Raw genomic sequence first — 22,836 nt, forward strand, 5'->3', positions numbered from 1 at the left:
CAATAAAACTAAAATATTAAGATGGGCAAAAGAACACACACTGGACACAGGAAGATTGGAAAAAGTGTTATGGACAGACTAATCTAAATTTGAGGTGTTCGGCTCACAAAGAAGAACATTCGTGAGACGCAGAAAACATGAAGATGCTGGAGGAGTGCTTGACGCCATCTCAAGCATGGTGGAGGCAAACTGATGGTCTGGGGGTGCTTTGGTGGTGGTAAAGAATTGTACAGGGTTGAAGGGATCTTGAAAGGAAGACTCGTCAATTTTGCAATGCCATGCCATACCCTGTGGACTGCGCTTAATTGGAGACAATTTCCTCCAACAGAATAACAACCTAAAGCACAGCTCCAAACAATGCAAGAACTATTTAGGGAAGAAGCAGTCAGCTGGTATTCTGTCTATAATGGTGTAGCCAGCAAAGTCACCGGATCTCAACCCTATTGAGCTGTTGTGGGAGCAGCTTGACCGTATGGTACGTAAGAAGTGCCCATCAAGCCAATCTAACTTGTGGGAGATGCTTCAGGAAGCATGGGCTGAAATCTCTTCAGATTACCTCAACAAATTGACAACTAGAATGCCAAAGCAAATGGAGGATTCTTTGACGAAAGCAAAGTTTGAAGGAGTTATTTAAATTAAAAGTCATTATTTATAACCTTGTCAACATCTTGACTATTTCCTTTTCATTTTGCAACTCATTTCATATATATTTTAATGGAAAACAAGGGAATTTAAGTGACCCCAAACTGTTGAACGGTAGTATGCATGTTAATTCTACTTCAAGGGGTGTTAAAATTCTAAATGAATCCCGGCTTACAGGGATATGACTGAACAGCTTCAAGGTGGAGTTTACACCTCAGGTCCACTAATCTATTACACATGCCCATCCCTAGTTGCTGACGTGTGTTGGTTGACTGTGTTCCAGGTGGAGGTGTTTAACTTGCTGTTTGTGCGGAGCGAGCTCCTCTCCAGGAAGCAGAAGCAGTACGTGGTTCACTGCCAGGACTGTGCCCGGAAAGGCAGCGCCGAGCTGGACAACTTTGTGGTTGTAGAGAAACACCGGATGGATGATCTCATGCAGGTCTACGACCAGTTCACACTAGTAAGTCACACTTTGATTTGGCTCTATTGACATTGTTGGGATGCACGTAGAGATCCTATTAAAGGACTACTTCCTCATTTGATTGGTATATTGGCCAGTGATTGTGTCGAAGAGTTCCATGTGCATTTCAATAAATGGAATTCTATAAAATACCTTTTTTTTGTTTCCTGTTTCATGCGCTGAATCGGTATTGAACTCCCTCTTTCTCGCCAGGCCCCTCTGCATTCATCTTCATCTTGACATTAGACATCCCTTCAGCTTCTCTGGGGCGACCAAGCATTACAGGAACTTTCATTTCAAAGGAAAAATGGACCATTTCTGATATTCAGGAAAGTCGAGACAGTCTCCCCGTATGGCTGTTCTCCACAGCGACGGCTGGAGGCAGCAGAGGCTGCGTGTGTCTATGCAACCTGTCAAGTGCGCCGTGTCAACCCCCCTCTTCCCCCTGGGGGGCGCCAGAGAGCGCACTTCCCAACACAGGACCCCCCCCTTGTAACAATGGTTCAGCTCTTTTTAATGGAGGACTTAATCCAAAAACATATGGGGAAAGGGGTGGGAATTATTATTGAGTGAAGATGTTTTGTAGATATTGTATCTGTCACAACTGGCAACACCACCCTAAAAGACTACTGACTGGACAACCTGTTCTCTCTTTTTTTAATTCTGTTAACAGGCTGAGATGTGATCCCTTTGTTTTCCTGAATTCTCCAGGTGTTTTCCTTCCCTCTAAGGAGCACTAGCCTAACTGGTCTTTTTCTATGGTAGATAGTAATTTTAAGACTCTTTGGATGGCAAAATCTACAAAAAAATTGTAATGTGAAGAGTTTAGGTGATTGTCTTTTTTAATTTTTTTTTTACAGCTTATGTTTTATCTTTGTTATTTTGGAGCTATGACGTTCAGTTTTTGGTTGTTTATTAGGTTTAAAAAAAAGAGGAAAAATGTGGGGGAAAATCAATAGCCAAGTCAAAGAAAAATGGGTTGCACATTGACCTAAAGGAGAATTTAGCTTTTTTTATAACCAAATATGTTTTTGATGTAAATGGCATGTTTATTGAAGGGTCCAGACAGTTTTTTTTCCATTTCAGTTGGATTTGAGAAACTTACCGCCACCAGCGTTTTGAATTCCTTCATCCTCGTTGTGCAGTATGTGGGCTCTGAAATGAACAACGGCTTCAAAAACACCCCAATATGTCCTTTTTGAAATGGAAACACTGTGTACAGATGACGTCGTCATTCTGAACTTTATCCGCAACGTTATATTCCATTTTGTTGCGACTCAAGCGATACCTCCGTCCATTCTACAGGTCACAGCCAAAACACTTGCGTAAATGAGGGGTACAAAGTATATTGAACGGAGATGCTTCCACACAGGAAGTTCCAGACGCTTGTAGAATCTATGCCAAGGTGCATTGAAGCTGTTCTGGCTTGTTGTCCCAACACCCTATTAAGACACTTTATGTTGGAGTTTCCTTTATTTTGGCAGTTACCTGTAGCAGCAGTCTACACGGAGAATGAAACAGCTGGATATGGGAAACGTCTTGAGACGCACAAAATGGAATATAGCATTGCGGAGTGACACAATTTCAAAGACCTGCATCACGTTTTTTCAGGGCCCCCATACTGCACAGCGAGGATGAGGAAATGATTCGCTGGTTGTGTTAAGTTTCTCAAACAAGTGAAATTGCATAAAAATGTGGACTACTATAACATGCCATTTACATCAAAATACAGATTTGGTTGTTTAAAAAGAGCTAACTTCTCCTTTAAGGAATAAAGTTTGATTTGTGATTTTTGTTATGTTTCTAATCTTGATGTAAATTTACACTATTTATAAATACATATTTATTGCTTGAAAATATTTGTTGATGGAATGCTGTTATTTTTTTCCAGAGTACCTGCCATTAAATTTGAAGGAGTTTTGTCATTTTAACACAACTCCTCGTACATTTTCTATATATAAATAAAACTGCTAAGCAAGCGTTGTACAGAAACTGACATTTAAAATTGTCTTATTGTTTTGAAGAATGTTTTATGATGAGTCATTAAACACAATTGTCAAATAATCCATGGATGTAATTGCTTTCACCAGTGTGTCTGCAGAAATAATGAATTGTTTTGCATTGGAGTGTTTCAACTTCTAAGACGATGTACATTTCAAGGCCACGGTGAACAAAGGAACCCAGTAAAATGTTCTTTCTAGACAAAACAGGGCCCAATCCAAATCCAGCGGACCTTAACACATCAGGAATCACAACTCTGCTTCTAGAACTTGTATTTATTTGATGATACACAATCATTGTCACACGGTCTCTGAATTGGGAGAAAATACTTACCGTGAGATTAAGTGACAAGTGAGTGATTATTTGAGTAGGGCCTAAAACCCAGCAGACAATGTAGCTGTAGAATCACCCACACAGAATTCTACACTGTATGCCAGGTCAACAACCTACCAGCAAACTGAACTAAAGATGGCTGTATGTAAATTTAGAATACAAGCTATACTAAATCACAGTACATGTAATTGATACATCCACAATATTTGAGACATGAAGAACATGGCAGCCATCAACGACCCAGTAGCCAGATGTAGCTGCTGACTGCCCCACAGGATCTACACTGACTACTGAGCAGCTGACAGACACCAACCCAAAATGACCAACCTTGCTTGGCACAGTCCAAGCAAAGACGGCCGTCTCTTGTCACTGGGTTAGCACTGAATACCTGGGAGCTCGTGACTTATTTAAACACATTCAGCAGAGGATCACTAGTAATATAATAAGGCCTTGTTAAGGGTGTCTCCGTGTCTGTTTTTAGCCTCTGAGATGGAGCACTGCGTGTTAAGACCGTTGCAGTAAGTAATCCTGACTGGGCCACTCATCTACAAAGAGGGAGTTTTTCTGCAAGGTGCAGCCAGTCTGTATAGCAGTGCCATCATCCGGTCCAGGCAGCTTCATACCTATACAGTGAACAGAGAAGAGAGGTCAGTTGCATAGAACTGACAAGCAGTCAATGGAGCTCAGTTGACCACATCTCTTCCAGGTTAATAGTTCCTGTTGTATTATTATACTGAGGACTTCTAGTTGGAGGGAGATTATTCTCCTTTAATCAGCCTGTTGTGACGTGGAAACAAGATCAACGGGAATCTGGTGGCCTTGGATTGAAGAGAATGGAAAGTCAAACAGGGGAGCAGAGTTCTACCCCACCTTAACCTAACAGCAATCCCCAGGTTATAGTGATAAACCCTGTTCTTTCCCCACACATGTAGCCCCTCCCCCACATGTGTTTGTGCAGTGTGACTTTATTTTATGGTGTCGGAGTGAATTTTACACATGCTATAGGTCGCACTAGGAGGGAGATTATACAATATGATGCCCTAGACCCCTCAAATTCACACCAGGTGTGCCCTAGACATTTCTGCTCTGAACTGCTGATTTAATTATTATGACACTGATCCAGGTGCAGTTGTTAAGTAGACTAGTCACTAGAGTGACAAAGCACTTTTCCATGATGCCACTGAACCTGGCTGACCCATAGAGATTGATAGAGGACTCATCTTTGCTTGGGTAGCGCCATTGAGGTTACAACCCATAGGAATCCCCACCCAGTTTACTACTTTAAAAAGATGGATGAGTCCTCTATCTACCTCTATGGGGTGGCCTCCTCTATTACTATCTCTTTGGTTGAAATCTTGAGACCCAGGTAAGGGAATTGGGTGGTCAACTGCCATATATGGGTATAGAGACACAACAGTCAGGCGTGTGTGTTTGTGTGCTGAGGGACTATCACTTAGGCTAGGATTCAATACGATCGCGCTGGTAGAGCGCTGCCGACAAGTCATGTTAAACGCTGCAGATGTTGACTCAATCTGAAATGACCTTGAAATGTCAAGACAACTTAACTGCTACTCCACTGACTTCTCTGTTTTCCCCTCTGACCTGTCTGGCTATAATGGACAGAGCAGACAACACCAAGGCCTAGACTCAATCAGATCAAGCGTTAAACAGAGATTGCAGACACCCGCATAGCAGATGTTTTGGCGGTGTTGGAAGTGGAACTGGGTTGAAGCCCTCAAATCGGTGAGTAGCTGCTCTTGCGATAATTGTCACGAAGCCACACCCACACGTTAGAAATTCAGAATGAGAACATTTAGGCTTTTTAGAAATAATTACGCTCAAATTGAAAAATCATTCAACGTAATACACAATCCAGTGTTCAAACTTGTAGAAGAAGCCAATGGCAATGTCCGCTTCTGGTATAACGCCAGGAGCCACTTGTGGATTTGACAGCTCCACCACCGACACCGCCAAAACAACCGCTATGCAGATGTCGGCCAAAGCGGATCTGATTGAATAGTACACTAAATGAATAGTCAAGTCCACAATGAGATGGCTCATGTGACTCGCAGGCTTCTTAGGATGGAGGCTTTAAATGCTAGTTCCATTTACAACCAGTTCTGCAAACACAGTCTATGGCTAGGTTCCTACTACCCATGATGATTGAATTCTCCTAGACCTCCCCTTGTCCTAGAGATTGGGGGGAAAGGTAGGGGCAGCAGGTGAGAGACAGAGGAGACTCCCTGGCTCGTCTGCTGTCAGGTAGACAGGAAAATAGCGGGGCATGATAACATGGTGGAAAGACACTGAATATGTCTTTCCACCACCATGTGAGCACTAACCAACAGTCATGGCCCATTTCATTCCCCTCCCTCTCTCCTCTGTGAGAGCTGGCGACATGAGAGGTATGTGAAGAGAGAGGCAACTTTTCTGCAGGGGTAAGTGTGAGCTGTGCCCTTAATGGCCCCCGTCTCCCCCTCTCCGTTTCCTTCCTGTTTCCTCTCTGGCCGTGTTGCAGACAGGTGGCCTTGACTGCTAATTTTAGCCCTGTTCATTGTCCCGATGGGCTTCTCACAGCTATGGGAATGCAATCAACCAACTGGTTCAGTGTGTGAGCTGGGGTCAGTCGGACAACTCTCTTCATACACACACGCACACCAACACACTCACCTTCATCATCTCTGACTCATTCATTCATCCGGACTTCTACAACTAACATGCTGTATTTTGATTGGCTCCTGTCCCCAGCCAATACCAGGTCTCTCTCATGTAGCCCATTGATAAAGTCAGGGTCCTATAGAACATGGCACATGCTGTTCCTCCAGAGACCAAGTCCATTCATTCATAACACAGCCATATGCTCAGAGGGTGTACGAGTGACACCAAGCCCTAAACATTACCATACATAACAATAGTTACAACCACATGCACACACACACTGCTGCACACATGAGAGACCTGTACAACTAGTAAAACATCTGACGGATACCACGATGACACACAAATCAAATCAAATTTTATTTGTCACATACACATGGTTAGCAGATGTTAATGCGAGTGTAGCGAAATGCTTGTGCTTCTAGTTCCGACAATGCAGTAATAACAAGTAATCTAACTAACAATTCCAAAACTACTGTCTTGTACACAGTGTAAGGGGATAAAGAATATGTACATAAGGATATATGAATGAGTGATGGTACAGAGCAGCATAGGCAAGATACAGTAGATGGTATCGAGTACAGTATATACATATGAGATGAGTATGTAAACAAAGTGGCATAGTTAAAGTGGCTAGTGATACATGTATTACATAAGGATACACGTATGCATATGAGATGAATAATGTAGGGTAAGTAACATTATATAAGGTAGCATTGTTTAAAGTGGCTAGTGATATATTTACATCATTTCCCATAAATTCCCATTATTAAAGTGGCTGGAGTTGAGTCAGTGTCAGTGTGTTGGCAGCAGCCACTCAGTGTTAGTGGTGGCTGTTTAACAGTCTGATGGCCTTGAGATAGAAGCTGTTTTTCAGTCTCAGCTTTGATGCACCTGTACTGACCTCGCCTTCTGGATGATAGCGGGGTGAACAGGCAGTGGCTCGGGTGGTTGATGTCCTTGATGATCTTTATGGCCTTCCTGTGACATCGGGTGGTGTAGGTGTCCTGGAGGGCAGGTAGTTTGCCCCCGGTGATGCGTTGTGCAGACCTCACTACCCTCTGGAGAGCCTTACGGTTGAGGGCGGTGCAGTTGCCATACCAGGCGGTGATACAGCCCGCCAGGATGCTCTCGATTGTGCATCTGTAGAAGTTTGTGAGTGCTTTTGGTGACAAGCCAAATTTCTTCAGCCTCCTGAGGTTGAAGAGGCGCTGCTGCGCCTTCTTCACAATGCTGCCTGTGTGAGTGGACCAATTCAGTTTGTCTGTGATGTGTATGCCGATGAACTTAAAACTTGCTACCCTCTCCACTACTGTTCCATCGATGTGGATAGGGGGGTGTTCCCTCTGCTGTTTCCTGAAGTCCACAATCATCTCCTTAGTTTTGTTGACGTTGAGTGTGAGGTTATTTTCCTGACACCACACTCCGAGGGCCCTCACCTCCTCCCTGTAGGCCGTCTCGTCGTTGTTGGTAATCAAGCCTACCACTGTTGTGTCATCCGCAAACTTGATGATTGAGTTGGAGGCGTGCGTGGCCACGCAGTCGTGGGTGAACAGGGAGTACAGGAGAGGGCTCAGAACGCACCCTTGTGGGGCACCAGTGTTGAGGATCAGCGGGGAGGAGATGTTGTTGCCTACCCTCACCACCTGGGGGCGGCCCGTCAGGAAGTCCAGTACCCAGTTGCACAGGGCGGGGTCGAGACCCAGGGTCTCGAGCTTGATGACGAGCTTGGAGGGTACTATGGTGTTAAATGCCGAGCTGTAGTCAATGAACAGCATTCTCACATTAGGTATTCCTCTTGTCCAGATGGGTTAGGGCAGTGTGCAGTGTGGTTGAGATTGCATCGTCTGTGGACCTATTTGGGCGGTAAGCAAATTGGAGTGGGTCTAGGGTGTCAGGTAGGGTGGAGGTGATATGGTCCTTGACTAGTCTCTCAAAGCACTTCATGATGACGGAAGTGAGTGCTACGGGGCGGTAGTCGTTTAGCTCAGTTACCTTAGCTTTCTTGGGAACAGGAACAATGGTGGCCCTCTTGAAGCATGTGGGAACAGCAGACTGGTATAGGGATTGATTGAATATGTCCGTAAACACACCGGCCAGCTGGTCTGCGCATGCTCTGAGGGCGCGGCTGGGGATGCCGTCTGGGCGTGCAGCCTTGCGAGGGTTAACACGTTTAAATGTCATACTCACCTCGGCTGCAGTGAAGGAGAGACCGCATGTTTTCGTTGCAGGCCGTGTCAGTGGCACTGTATTGTCCTCAAAGCGGGCAAAAAAGTTATTTAGTCTGCCTGGGAGCAGGACATCCTGGTCCGTGACTGGGCTGGATTTCTTCCTGTAGTCCGTGATTGACTGTAGACCCTGCCACATGCCTCTTGTGTCTGAGCCGTTGAATTGAGATTCTACTTTGTCTCTGTACTGACGCTTAGCTTGTTTGATAGCCTTGCGGAGGGAATAGCTGCACTGTTTGTATTCGGTCATGTTACCAGACACCTTGCCCTGATTAAAAGCAGTGGTTCGCGCTTTCAGTTTCACGCGAATGCTGCCATCAATCCACAGTTTCTGGTTAGGGAATGTTTTAATCGTTGCTATGGGAACGACATCTTCAACGCACGTTCTAATGAACTCGCACACCAAATCAGCGTATTCGTCAATGTTGTTGTCTGACGCAATACGAAACATGTCCCAGTCCACGTGATGGAAACAGTCTTGGAGTGAGTCAGCTTGGTCGGACCAGCGTTGGACAGACCTCAGCGTGGGAGCCTCTTGTTTTAGTTTCTGTCTGTAGGCAGGGATCAACAAAATGGAGTCCTGGTCAGCTTTTCCGAAAGGGGGGCGGGGCAGGGCCTTATATGCGTCGCGGAAGTTAGAGTAACAATGATCCAAGGTCTTTCCACCCCTGGTTGCGCAATCGATATGCTGATAAAATTTAGGGAGTCTTGTTTTCAGATTAGCCTTGTTAAAATCCCCAGCTACAATGAATGCAGCCTCCGGATAAATGGTTTCCAGTTTGCAAAGAGTCAAATGAAGTTCATTCAGAGCAATCGATGTGTCTGCTTGGGGGGGGATATATACGGCTGTGATTATAATCGAAGAGAATTCTCTTGGTAGATAATGCGGTCTACATTTGATTGTGAGGAATTCTAAATCAGGTGAACAGAATGATTTGAGTTCCTGTATGTTTCTTTCATCGCACCATGTCACGTTAGTCATAAGGCATACGCCCCCGCCCCTCTTCTTACCAGAAAGATGTTTGTTTCTGTCTGCGCGATGCGTGGAGAAACTCGTTGGCTGCACCGCCTCGGATAGCGTCTCTCCAGTGAGCCACGTTTCCGTGAAGCAAAGAACGTTACAGTCTCTGATGTCCCTCTGGAATGCTACCCTTGCTCGGATTTCATCAACCTTGTTGTCAAGAGACTGGACATTGGAAAGAAGAATGCTAGGGAGTGGTGCACGGTGTGCCCGTCTCCGGAGACTGACCAGAAGACCGCCTCGTTTCCCTCTTTTTCGGAGTCGTTTTTTTGGGTCGCTGCATGGGAGCCGCTCCGTTGTCCTGTTTGTAAGGCAGAACACAGGATCCGCGTCGCGAAAAACATATTCTTGGTCGTACTGATGGTGAGTTGACGCTGATCTTATATTCAGTAGTTCTTCTCGACTGTATGTAATGAAACCTAAGATGACCTGGGGTACTAATGTAAGAAATAACACGTAAAAAAACAAAAAACTGCATAGTTTCCTAGGAACGCGAAGCGAGGCGGCCATCTCTGTCGGCGCCGGAAGCTCAAACTCACCCCAGCAGGTTTTGTACTCACTGTGTTTGATGTGTGTGATTCCCAGACCTAGGGCTCCTGGCATCTCTTTCAGTCCAGCTTCACCATTCACACACTCTCTCTCTCTCTTCCTCTCTCTCTCTTCCTCTCTCTCTCTCAGTGGCAGCTCTTTTCCATGTCACCTTTCTTTCCTCTGCGGAGAACGAGAGAGGGGGCAGAGAGAGAGAGAGGGAGGGGGAGGAAGAAAGAGAGAGTGGGGGTGGAAGAAGAAAGAGAGAGGGGGCAGAGAGGGGGGGGAAAGAGAGAGAGATTCCTTGTGAAACAGCATTCCAGTGTGTTCAATAAGTAATGAGCGGTAGATGTGTCTTGAGGCAGGGCCCAGTGTTCTCTATTTCTTTCTACGCGTCTGTTCTTTGGCTCTTTTCTCACCTGTGTCCATCGTGTACTTCTCCTATCCTATATTTCTCAGTCTTTTATCTCTCAATGAATCCACATGCTTCAGTATGCATGTGTGACAGAAAGTCACTCAGTCACGCAGTGTGACATGGAGATGGCAGACCTCTTTAAAAGGAGCCGGTAGCATTAGGGGGCTGGGCTTTCTCAGTCAACGACTGGTCCGGAGGCGCAAGAAACTCTGACATACTTGTGAATGGGGAGGCTTGGAAGAGGACATTCATTGAGAAAAACTAGGGGAGTTGGTTTTCCGTGTAGCAACTGACCCAGAGAAAGTGCCATGATCTCAAGTACAGAGCAATCATATTGTGTTGCATCTGACTCTTGATCATTCATTGTGTCAGTGTTAAAATCAAATAAATGAATACAATTAATCTACGGTAGTTCTGTCAAATTTAGTTTGGCCATCAGGTGACCTAGATGGTTTTCCATTGGTTCTTCCTGTGCTGCGTTTCTGCAGTGTGTTGCCATGGAAACCTGGGGCCAAGGGTACTTGGCTGTTCAAAGTGGAGGAGTTATGTGCGTGTAAGCGTGTAGAGATTGATTTTTTTTGTTTCATCTTTATTTAACCTGGCAAGTCAGTTAAGAACAAATTATTATTTACAATGACGGCCTACCCCGGCCAAACCCTAACCCGGACGACGCTGTGCCAATTGTGCACCGCCCTCATCTGCCCCTATGGGGAGGGAAATAGTAAAACACTGCCCCTATGGGGAGGGAAACGGTTAAACACTGTCCCTATGGGGAGGGAAACAGTTAAACACTGCCCTATGGGGAGGGAAACAGTAAAACACTGCCCACATGGGGAGGGAAACAGTTAAACACTGCCCTATGTGGAGGGAAACAGTTAAACACTGCCCCTATGTGGAGGGAAACGGTTAAACACTGTCCCTATGGGGAGGGACACAGTAAAACACTGGCCCTATGGGGAGGGAAACAGTAAAACACTGCCCCTATGGGGAGGGAAACAGTAAAACACTGTCCCTATGGGGAGGGAAACAGTTAAACACTGCCCCTATGGGGAGGGAAACAGTAAAACACTGCCCCTATGGGGAGGGAAACAGTTAAACACTGCCACTATGGGGAGGGAAACAGTCAAACACTGTCCCTATGGGGAGGGAAACAGTAAAACACTGCCCCTATGGGGAGGGAAACAGTTAAACACTGCCACTATGGGGAGGGAAACAGTTAAACACTGCCACTATGGGGAGGGAAACAGTTAAACACTGCCCCTATGGGGAGGGAAACAGTAAAACACTGCCCCTATGGGGAGGGAAACAGTTAAACACTGCCACTATGGGGAGGGAAACAGTTAAACACTGCCACTATGGGGAGGGAAACAGTCAAACACTGTCCCTATGGGGAGGGAAACAGAGAAACACTGCCACTATGGGGAGGGAAACAGTCAAACACTGTCCCTATGGGGAGGGAAACAGTAAAACACTGCCCCTATGGGGAGGGAAACAGTTAAACACTGCCCTATGGGGAGGGAAACAGTAAAACACTGCCCACATGGGGAGGGAAACAGTTAAACACTGTCCCTATGGGGAGGGAAACAGTTAAACACTGCCCCTATGTGGAGGGAAACAGTTAAACACTGCCCTATGGGGAGGGAAACAGTTAAACACTGCCCCTATGGGGAGGGAAACAGTTAAACACTGCCCCTATGTGGAGGGAAACAGTTAAACATTGCCCCTATGGGGAGGGAAACAGTTAAACACTGCCCCTATGTGGAGGGAAACAGTTAAACATTGCCCCTATGTGGAGGGAAACAGTTAAACACTGCCCCTATGTGGAGGGAAACCGTTAAACACTGCCACTATGGGGAGGGAAACAGTTAAACACTGCCCACATGGGGAGGGAAACAGTTAAACACTGCCCCTATGGGGAGGGAAACAGTTAAACACTGCCACTATGGGAGGGAAACAGTTAAACACTGCCCACATGGGGAGGGAAACAGTTAAACACTGTCCCTATGTGGAGGGAAACAGTTAAACACTGCCACTATGGGGAGGGAAACAGTTAAACACTGCCCACATGGGGAGGGAAACAGTTAAACACTGTCCCTATGTGGAGGGAAACAGTTAAACACTGTCCCTATGTGGAGGGAAACAGTTAAACACTGCCCCTATGGGGAGGGAAACAGTTAAACACTGCCCACATGGGGAGGTAAACAGTTAAACACTGTCCCTATGTGGAGGGAAACAGTTAAACACTGCCCACATGGGGAGGGAAACAGTTAAACACTGTCCCTATGGGGAGGGAAACAGTTAAACACTGCCCCTATGTGGAGGGAAACAGTTAAACACTGCCCACATGGGGAGGGAAACAGTTAAACACTGTCCCTATGGGGAGGGACACAGTAAAACACTGCCCCTATGGGGAGGGAAACAGTTAAACACTGCCACTATGGGGAGGGAAACAGTCAAACACTGTCCCTATGGGGAGGGAAACAGTAAAACACTGCCCCTATGGGGAGGGAAACAGTTAAACACTGCCACTATGGGGAGGGAAACAGTTAAACACTGCCACTATGGGGAGGGAAACAGTTAAACACTGCCCCTATGGGGAGGGAAACAGTAAAACACTGCCCCTATGGGGAGGGAAACAGTTAAACACTGCCACTATGGGGAGGGAAACAGTTAAACACTGCCACTATGGGGAGGGAAACAGTCAAACACTGTCCCTATGGGGAGGGAAACAGAGAAACACTGCCACTATGGGGAGGGAAACAGTCAAACACTGTCCCCATGGGGAGGGAAACAGTAAAACACTGCCCCTATGGGGAGGGAAACAGTTAAACACTGCCACTATGGGGAGGGAAACAGTCAAACACTGTCCCTATGGGGAGGGAAACAGTTAAACACTGCCCCTATGGGGAGGGAAACAGTTAAACACTGCCCCTATGGGGAGGGAAACAGTTAAACACTGCCCCTATGGGGAGGGAAACAGTTAAACACTGCCCCTATGGGGAGGGAAACAGTTAAACACTGCCCTATGGGGAGGTAAACAGTAAAACACTGCCCACATGGGGAGGGAAACAGTTAAACACTGTCCCTATGGGGAGGGAAACAGTTAAACACTGCCCCTATGTGGAGGGAAACAGTTAAACACTGCCCTATGGGGAGGGAAACAGTTAAACACTGTCCCTATGGGGAGGGAAGCCGTTAAACACTGCCCCTATGGGGAGGGAAACAGTTAAACACTGCCCTATGGGGAGGGAAACAGTTAAACACTGCCCCTATGGGGAGGGAAACAGTTAAACACTGCCACTATTGGGAGGGAAACAGTAAAACACTGTCCCTATGGGGAGGGAAACAGTAAAACACTGTCCCTATGGGGAGGGAAACAGTAAAACACTGCCACTATGGGGAGGGAAACAGTTAAACACTGCCCCTATGGGGAGGGAAACAGTTAAACACTGCCACTATGGGGAGGGAAACAGTTAAACACTGCAACTATGGGGAGGGAAACAGTTAAACACTGCCACTATGGGGAGGGAAACAGTAAAACACTGTCCATATGGGGAGGGAAACAGTAAAACACTGTCCCTATGGGGAGGGAAACAGTAAAACACTGCCACTATGGGGAGGGAAACAGTTAAACACTGCCCCTATGGGGAGGGAAACAGTTAAACACTGCCACTATGGGGAGGGAAACAGTTAAACACTGCCACTATGGGGAGGGAAACAGTTAAACACTGCAACTATGGGGAGGGAAACAGTTAAACACTGCCCCTATGTGGAGGGAAACCGTTAAACACTGCCCCTATGGGGAGGGAAACAGTTAAACACTGCCCCTATGGGGAGGGAAACAGTTAAACACTGCCCCTATGTGGAGGGAAACAGTTAAACATTGCCCCTATGGGGAGGGAAACAGTTAAACACTGCCCCTATGTGGAGGGAAACAGTTAAACATTGCCCCTATGTGGAGGGAAACAGTTAAACACTGCCCCTATGTGGAGGGAAACCGTTAAACACTGCCACTATGGGGAGGGAAACAGTTAAACACTGCCCACATGGGGAGGGAAACAGTTAAACACTGCCCCTATGGGGAGGGAAACAGTTAAACACTGCCACTATGGGAGGGAAACAGTTAAACACTGCCCACATGGGGAGGGAAACAGTTAAACACTGCCCACATGGGGAGGGAAACAGTTAAACACTGTCCCTATGTGGAGGGAAACAGTTAAACACTGTCCCTATGTGGAGGGAAACAGTTAAACATTGCCCCTATGTGGAGGGAAACAGTTAAACACTGCCCCTATGTGGAGGGAAACCGTTAAACACTGCCACTATGGGGAGGGAAACAGTTAAACACTGCCCACATGGGGAGGGAAACAGTTAAACACTGTCCCTGTGTGGAGGGAAACAGTTAAACACTGCCACTATGGGGAGGGAAACAGTTAAACACTGCCCACATGGGGAGGGAAACAGTTAAACACTGTCCCTATGTGGAGGGAAACAGTTAAACACTGTCCCTATGTGGAGGGAAACAGTTAAACACTGCCCCTATGGGGAGGGAAACAGTTAAACACTGCCCACATGGGGAGGTAAACAGTTAAACACTGTCCCTATGTGGAGGGAAACAGTTAAACACTGCCCACATGGGGAGGGAAACAGTTAAACACTGTCCCTATGGGGAGGGAAACAGTTAAACACTGCCCCTATGTGGAGGGAAACAGTTAAACACTGCCCACATGGGGAGGGAAACAGTTAAACACTGTCCCTATGTGGAGGGAAACAGTTAAACACTGTCCCTATGTGGAGGGAAACAGTTAAACACTGCCCCTATGGGGAGGGAAACAGTTAAACACTGTCCCTATGGGGAGGGAAACAGAAAAACACTGTCCCTATGGGGAGGGAAACAGAAAAACACTGTCCCTATGGGGAGGGAAACAGAAAAACACTGTCCCTATGGGGAGGGAAACAGAAAAACACTGTCCCTATGGGGAGGGAAACAGTTAAACACTGCCCCTATGGGGAGGGAAACAGTTCAACACTGCCTCTATGGGGAGGGAAATAGTAAAACACTGTCCCTATGGGGAGGGAAACAGTAAAACACTGCCTCTATGGGGAGGGAAATAGTAAAACACTGCCCCTATGGGGAGGGAAACAGAAAAACACTGCCACTATGGGGAGGGAAACAGTTAAACACTGCCCCTATGTGGAGGGAAACAGTTAAACACTGCCCCTATGGGGAGGGAAACAGAAAAACACTGCCCACATGGGGAGGGAAACAGTTAAACACTGTCCCTATGGGGAGGGAAACAGTAAAAACACTGTCCCTATGGGGAGGGAAACAGTAAAAACACTGCCCACACGGGGAGGGAAACAGTAAAACACTGCCCCTATGGGGAGGGAAACAGTTAAACACTGCCCCTATGGGGAGGGAAACAGTTAAACACTGCCCCTATGGGGAGGGAAACAGAAAAACACTGCCCACATGGGGAGGGAAACAGTTAAACACTGTCCCTATGGGGAGGGAAACAGTAAAAACACTGTCCCTATGGGGAGGGAAACAGTAAAAACACTGCCCACACGGGGAGGGAAACAGTAAAACACTGCCCCTATGGGGAGGGAAACAGAAAAACACTGCCCACATGGACACTCACTAGTCCTCTCACACAAGTCATCCACCTCAAACATCTGACAAACACACCTACAGTACAGGAGATACTGCCGCCTGCACATCACTAACTGTTACACACATCCACAAGTCTACACACACACCAAACGCACCACAAGTTCTCTTTTCATTGCAACATGAAATGTTGAGGAATGTGTGGTAGACTAGTCATTCCAATCTGATGTGGGTGCTGAGAGCTGATAGAATCCCACTTCAGGATCGGGTTGCTCATTGGAATAATTGTCATTTATGAGTGGGCGATTGCTTTTGTAGGCAGGCGTCGAAGAGTGGACAATCTCAGATGATTTTATGCTAATCCAGCACCACCATTACAGCTCTAACCATAGTAAACTCTGGTAGACATATGCCTTTGAGCTACACTATTATATTCATTACTGATATCTATTACGTGTGTCTCATATTTTCATTTCTGCATTTATCTACTTGAAATATTTGGGGAAGCGTAGGCAGTGCTGGGAAAAGTACCCAATTGGAAAGGGAAAGGGGGAGACCTAGTCAGTTGTCCAACAATGTATTCAACTGAAATGTGTCTTCCATCAGAGAGGTGGGGGGGGACTGCCTTAATCGACATCCACGTCTTCGGCGCCCGGGGAACAGTTGGTTAACTGCCTTGTTCAGGGGCAGAACGGCAGATTTTTACCTTGTCAGCTCAGGGATTTGATCCAGCAACCTTCCAGTTACTGGCCCAATGCTCTAACCACTAACTGTCATACTTGAGTTAAAGTAAAGATACCGTAATAGAAAATGACTCAAATAAAAATGCCACTTGAGTAAAAGTCTGAAAGTATTTAGTTTAAAATATACTTAAGTATCAAAAGTAAATGTAATTGCTAAAATATACTTTAAATTATATAATTTCAAATTCCTTATATTAATCAAATGGCAGGATTTTCTTGTTTTTTACATTTACGGATAGCCACACTTCAACACTCAGACATAATTTACAAACAAAGTATTGATGTTTAGTGAGTCCGCCAGATCAGAGGCAGTAGGGATGACCAGGGATGTTCTCTTGATAAGAGTGTGAATTGGACCATTTTCCTGTCCTGCTAAGAACTCAAAATGTAATGACTACTTTTGGGTGTCAGGGAAAATGTATGGAGTAAAAAGGTACATTATTTTTCTTTAGGAATGTAGTGAAGTAAAAGTAAAAGTTGTTAAAAATATAAATAGTAAAGTACCGATACCCCAAAAAACAACTTAAGTAAAAAATACTTAAAGTACTACACACCACTGAGCATAGGCTAACTGGCAACATGCTTTGAGAAAATGTACATTTTGTCTACCTTCTTTGTGACAGTGGATAGTTGGAATATTTAGGAGATTCCATTGTCAGGTATTTTGACCCTTAGAGAAAACCATTGTACAGGTGTAGGATCTTAATTTGACCACCCCGTTGTCACAGGAAATGCAAACATGTAGTGTGTTCACGGTTTTAAAATACTTCTAAAGTTTGTATCAACACCTACAAACATGTCCTTTAATTATAATCCACACAATAATTGAAATGTCCTGTTGCTGCAGGATTATTTTCCTGTTGTGAGAAACTGGTCAAATTAATAACCTACACCTGTAGCTCAGTAGCCTACCATACCTGTTGGAAAGGATTGTAAAAAAACAGGCCTGAAATCCAAACTAACCTATAACTGTGAACGCATTTTACATTAGGCTCAGGCTATATCTACAATGCTGCAGTGCAAACAAAGAAATGTGCTGGTGGTAGCATAATCATGTGCTTTTTTTCTATTTCTTTAAAAGACTGACCTTTGAGTGAAAGAAACAATAGTTTGGTGTAAAATAGGTGAGAGTGCTAGTAGCCTAGTTAGTCTTCGTCATCTGACTACTTTCCCTTGGACACTGGGCTGTCAGTCAGCAGATCCATCAGCATAGACAGTATCATGTGAAGACGAAACAACATGTCAGCAACCCAAATGCCGTTTAGAACTAATGAGGAAGCCGAGGAATGTGCGTAGTCCTTTCAGAACTTGCCTCATTCTTCCTTCTGGCCCCTTCTCTCCCTCTTTTCAGTCATGGGTTCTCCCCTGGGTAATCGCATTCCAAAACACACAAGAATTCCCCCTCTCCTCACATACCACCCCTCCAACCTAGACTCAGGGGTAGATGTAACATAGTAAACGAACATCAGATGCTCGTATTAGTATGATAAGTATTAATTTGTGGAAGTCCATCATCCATTTCGTATATGTTATGATTTACAATTCGTATGATATGTTATGAATTTGCAATACGTATGATGTTACGAATTCCAATTTGTTGTGGCTAACGTTAACTAGGTGGCTAACATTAGCTAGGCTATGGGTTAAAGTTAGGGTTAAAAGAAAAAACTAAAACCTAACTAATTCCTATAATTTACAGTGCTAAACCATATATTTTGTGAACAAATATTTATTTTTATCGTTATAATAAGGTTGGTAGCAACATGTGAAAATCGTTGTGGAAATCTGTTGCAGCTCAAGTCAACTACAAAACCCACAATACAATCCTCTATTTTTGCTGGCTGGCTAGCTATCTAGCTAGCAAACGTAGCTACACACAATAATACCAAAGTCAATATCAGCATGTGAAGTAGCTAGGTAGCTGTAAAATTTCCTAAACAAACTACACTATCAATTTAGGAGACTACAATGTCACCATGTTCAACCTGCAGATCGATGTGCCTCACAGAGTGGAGTCTGACATTCACAACGGCCATGCAATGGCACCATGCAATGCACCCTGGACTGAAGAGGCAGACAATGTGGTGGACCCTCTGTTAAATTACACATTTCTCAAGGTAGGAATACTGTAATGGCTCATTCAAGAGAAGTCAACCGTATTGACATTGACCTGTATTGAAATCGGACATGTACGTTAGACGTTTTCGCAATCCAAAAGTTGTATTCTTATTAACTTCCAGTGTTGTGAGAGCAGCTGTATCACAATGTTACGTCATACCGGCCTAATTTCTACCTGCTAGAATGGCAATAGCTCAGATACACATGAACACATGAAATTACCCCAGGAATGGATAGAACATCACTCAGAAATGGGTGAATCTTTCCTTTAAGGTTAGGGTTAGGAGTTAGGTTAAAGGCTTTGGGTTAGCTAACATGCTAAGTAGTTGCAAAGTAGCTATAAAGTAGTAAGTAGTTGCAAAGTTGCTAATTAGCTAAATTGCTAAAGTTGTCCGTGATGAGTTTCGAACACACAACTTTTTTTGATAGACACCCGCGATGAGATTCGAACGCAACCATTGCGATGAACCTTTGGGTTTGTGTTATACCACCCTCCTTTCGTTTTTGCATTAAGTAACCTTCTATCTTATATAACCATACCAAACTTAACATATACTAATTTGAGTGTTAATATGTTCAAATTTAAAATATTCTGACTTGAGTGTTGATATGTTACGTCTAGTCTATGAGACCAGGCTGTCCATTCTCTCCTCCAAAAGGCAAAAAAAACAGTTAACTCCAGAAACCTTTCTCAAAACCAGTTTCGTTTAACAGTATGGTTGGTTCACGGTTCTATGTTAAAATAGACAAGTGTAATTTAGTTAATGAGCGACCGTTGTGTTTATAAAAGAGATCAAAACGCTATGCGCATTCCAGTGATCTGGAGCCAACATCGTCCGACCGTGAGACCCTGGCTGCGCCAAGCCGCGAGACCACACACTTTGTTGCGCTACCTACCACACACACCGGAACACAACTTGTCCCATAATTCTGCAGTAGCCTATCTATAGCTTCGTTATAGCATTGCCTTAACAACTTTAATGATAACGTAGAATACTCTTACAACTTTCATCAGTTTAATTTACAGAATAAACAAATGTGATAAGCGCATTGGAATGTTGGCATTCTATTTTGCCCTGCAAGCAAACATTATATATCATTATTTTCAGAACAACCATATTTCAGAACATGTAGCCATTATTCTCACCACTAAAGTAGCTCAACCCCTAAACTAAAGAAAATGGTTTATCCATTCAACCAGCCTACCTTTTGTGACTGCATGTGTTGAACGGTCCACGCCGAGTTGTAGCCGATCTGAGAAAACATTGAGAAACAAACCGACTTCTGTTCCCAAGAAGCGGCCAGGAGAAAGTGGACAGGAAAGTTCTTACAAACGCGTAAAAAGTGCATTATCGAGAATGTAGCCAAGGCTACCTCATGATGTCTTACCAATATCCTCTCATCTCCTCCTCGTGTCGATTCCCCGTCCATATCCTTAGCCTGCCTGCCCTGGGCCTCGAGGGTTTTCTTTTATGGACCGCACACCAAGGCATTGGTCGGAAGTGCCGCGCTTCGTAATGCCTTCCGCGAAGGCAAGTTGGTGCCTATCCACAGAAGACATACATTCTCCATAATTACCGCTGATCTCATTGTCTACCGCAAACACTTCCGAAACCCCCAGGCCAGTCGTGGGAGGGGTCTCTTGTAGGTCAATATAGGCTTAACCAATGTCACAATCAAATGTGTTTTTCATGCCATGGTTGGTTATTCGACGTCTGGCAATGAAGACGGAGACAGACGGTTCATCGAGACTGTGAGTATACTGTCGCAAGTACAAATACATCAAATCAATTAGAAATTGAAAATCAAAGAAGTCAAAAGGTAATGCCAGTCAACATCTCAGAAATTGACTGGGAGAGAGAGAGAGAGAGAGTGATAATTATTTGTGTGGTCAATCTGCATTTGTAAAATCATTTCTTGGATGAGTGGCAGACTACTTGTTATTTATTCCCCCTAACACACCTGCTCTTTCACTGCCAAGTCTAAACCCACAGACACTCATAAAGAAATACAAAAAAGACACCAAAGAGTCTAAGGTGGCAAAACTCTGCTATAAGGAACACTAACGTGAAATCTACTTAAACAAGTATAAAAAAAAGACAATATCAACCACCTATCTTGGGCCCCACCCTCTTCAGCCTTCACCATACCCCCAACACACACACCGGCACTCTCACCACTTTCCCAATATCATCGCTTCCGAAAGAAATGTCCGGGAACAAATCATAAGTGAACACACACGCACGCGCACACACACACACACACACACACGCACAAACACCATCTTTTTCCTTAGCAGCTGTTGTCAATGGTAAATGATTCCTTCTCCTTCATCTCAACAAGACTGGAGACATTGGTAAGACAAATATCCTTATCACATTTCTACAACATGATCGGTAGAGCTCATTTTGAAAGAGTACTGTAAGAGAAACAGTACTGATAGGATTTCAGTATAATCAGCAGCGTGACTGTTTGACTGCAGAGCAATATCTAGGCAAATTTAACACAGCTGTAGCTGTGAATCGTCTGCAGTGCTCCAAATACAAAGACACACATATACAACCACATACAGTATGCACACACACACAGACACACGCACAGCTGAGATAGTGAGTTCTTACCTGTGCACATGGTCCAGACAGTGTCTGCTCAGAACACTCCGAACAACGTGCTCTGGCTCCTCTCTCTCTCCCTCTTTCTCTCTCTCTTCACAATGTCGGTTTTTGTCTTAGTCTTGTTTTGCATATTTTTTGTTATTATTTATCTTCTCTCTCTTCTCTCCATTCACTGGTCACTGTTCTTTCATTATCTGATCTTCAATTCTCTCTATTTTCTCATCTCTCCGTCTCCCTCTCACTCTCTCTCTCTACAGCAGTCTATGGAAACCTGTTGTGGCAATCTCACTCTCTTTTCCTCTCTCTCTCTCTGCAGTAGCCTACAGAGTATAGGTGTTGTCCTCTGTCTGTCTGTCCATCTGTCTGTCTGTTGGTCAGTCTGTCTGTGAGCAGTGCATGTTGTGGCAGTCCCAGTCCATACTGATCAATGGGCTAGCTGCAAGCAAGCTTAACTACCTAGCGCCTCCCACCCTCAGTTTAACACTCCCGAGCGTGTGTGTCGGCGTGTGCGTGTCGGCGTGTGTGTGTGTGTGTGTGAGAGAGAGGAGGCTTCCTTCCCACACACTGCTTTCCAGAGCTTTTAGCCCCCACAGTGCCTACCCAGAAAACACCCGCCAGCTGACCACTCCATACCCCACGCAAAGCACTCCAGCGCCGACACACACACACAATTCACATCTTAGTATTGAACGTCATTACCCATTTCCCTTCCTTCATCAGCTATTATATTGACAGCCTTGTGACTAGGAAGATGTGTTCTTAATTCAGGCCTTGTATGGACACAGAGACTAGCTATAACCCTTATATAACAGCCACAGTATCTTTCTGCTCCATCCACTATGTGAGCAACAGCAACCAGCACACAAAATCAATGGGAATTATTTAACCTCAAGAGTCACAAGGGTCAAATCTAATTAGAATGAATTAACCAGCAGTTTGGGGAGAAATCCATGGATCAGAAGACCTGCTGTGCCTCGACCCAACCCAAACGGGTGAATCTAGACCAATGTTATTGAAGCTAGTCTAGATGTAAGGTTTCCAATGTTTTTCTGTATAGCCTACAGTGTGTGACAATTGTATGGAAAAAGACAGTAACTCTGACTTATGTAATGAAAGTATGCATTATCGAGTCTCTGTGCGGTGTAGCTTGAAACATCTCACTGAATGTTTTAGCAATATTCCCAGAGTGGCTGGCTCACACCATAGTCATTTACATTCAGGTAATGTATTGGTGTCTAAAGGGCTCAAATCTGGGTGGGTGGAAAATATACACTTCTTCACCGGAATATGAAAACAGACTGACTGTTAGAGAGAGAGAGATGGAGAGAGAGGAGAGAGAGAGAGGGGGTGAGAGAAAGACAGAGAGAGGGGGAGAAAGAAAGAGAGAGCGAGAGTATGATGGAGAGAGAGAGAGAGAAAGGGGGGAGAGGCTATCAGACAGTTAAGTCACTCAGAATTTACGA

At 44.9% G+C, this 22,836-nt stretch overlaps 1 protein-coding gene and 1 long non-coding RNA gene across 3 annotated transcripts in view; one reads left to right on the top strand and one right to left on the bottom strand.

The window, feature by feature from the left end:
- The window catches only part of LOC110495476 (lysine-specific demethylase 6A), a 55,210-nt gene extending 52,116 nt beyond the window's left edge, over positions 1-3,094 (top strand). For both annotated transcript variants that reach the window (XM_021570750.2, XM_021570751.2), the window contains 2 exons: positions 926-1,102; positions 1,316-3,094. In XM_021570750.2, coding sequence (XP_021426425.2) covers positions 926-1,102; positions 1,316-1,342 — 204 coding nt within the window. In that variant the 3' untranslated portion in view covers positions 1,343-3,094. The remainder of the gene's footprint in view (positions 1-925; positions 1,103-1,315) is intronic.
- On the bottom strand, positions 2,309-21,798 carry LOC110495478. The gene is made up of 3 exons (XR_002469427.2): positions 21,380-21,798; positions 9,904-10,054; positions 2,309-4,059 (listed from the first exon to the last, which is right to left on the bottom strand). It is a non-coding gene; the product is annotated as an uncharacterized LOC110495478 (long non-coding RNA).
- Between the last annotated feature and the right edge of the window lie 1,038 nt (positions 21,799-22,836).

Source organism: Oncorhynchus mykiss, chromosome 18, assembly GCF_013265735.2.
Source record: "Oncorhynchus mykiss isolate Arlee chromosome 18, USDA_OmykA_1.1, whole genome shotgun sequence".
Classification (NCBI taxonomy): domain Eukaryota; kingdom Metazoa; phylum Chordata; class Actinopteri; order Salmoniformes; family Salmonidae; genus Oncorhynchus; species Oncorhynchus mykiss.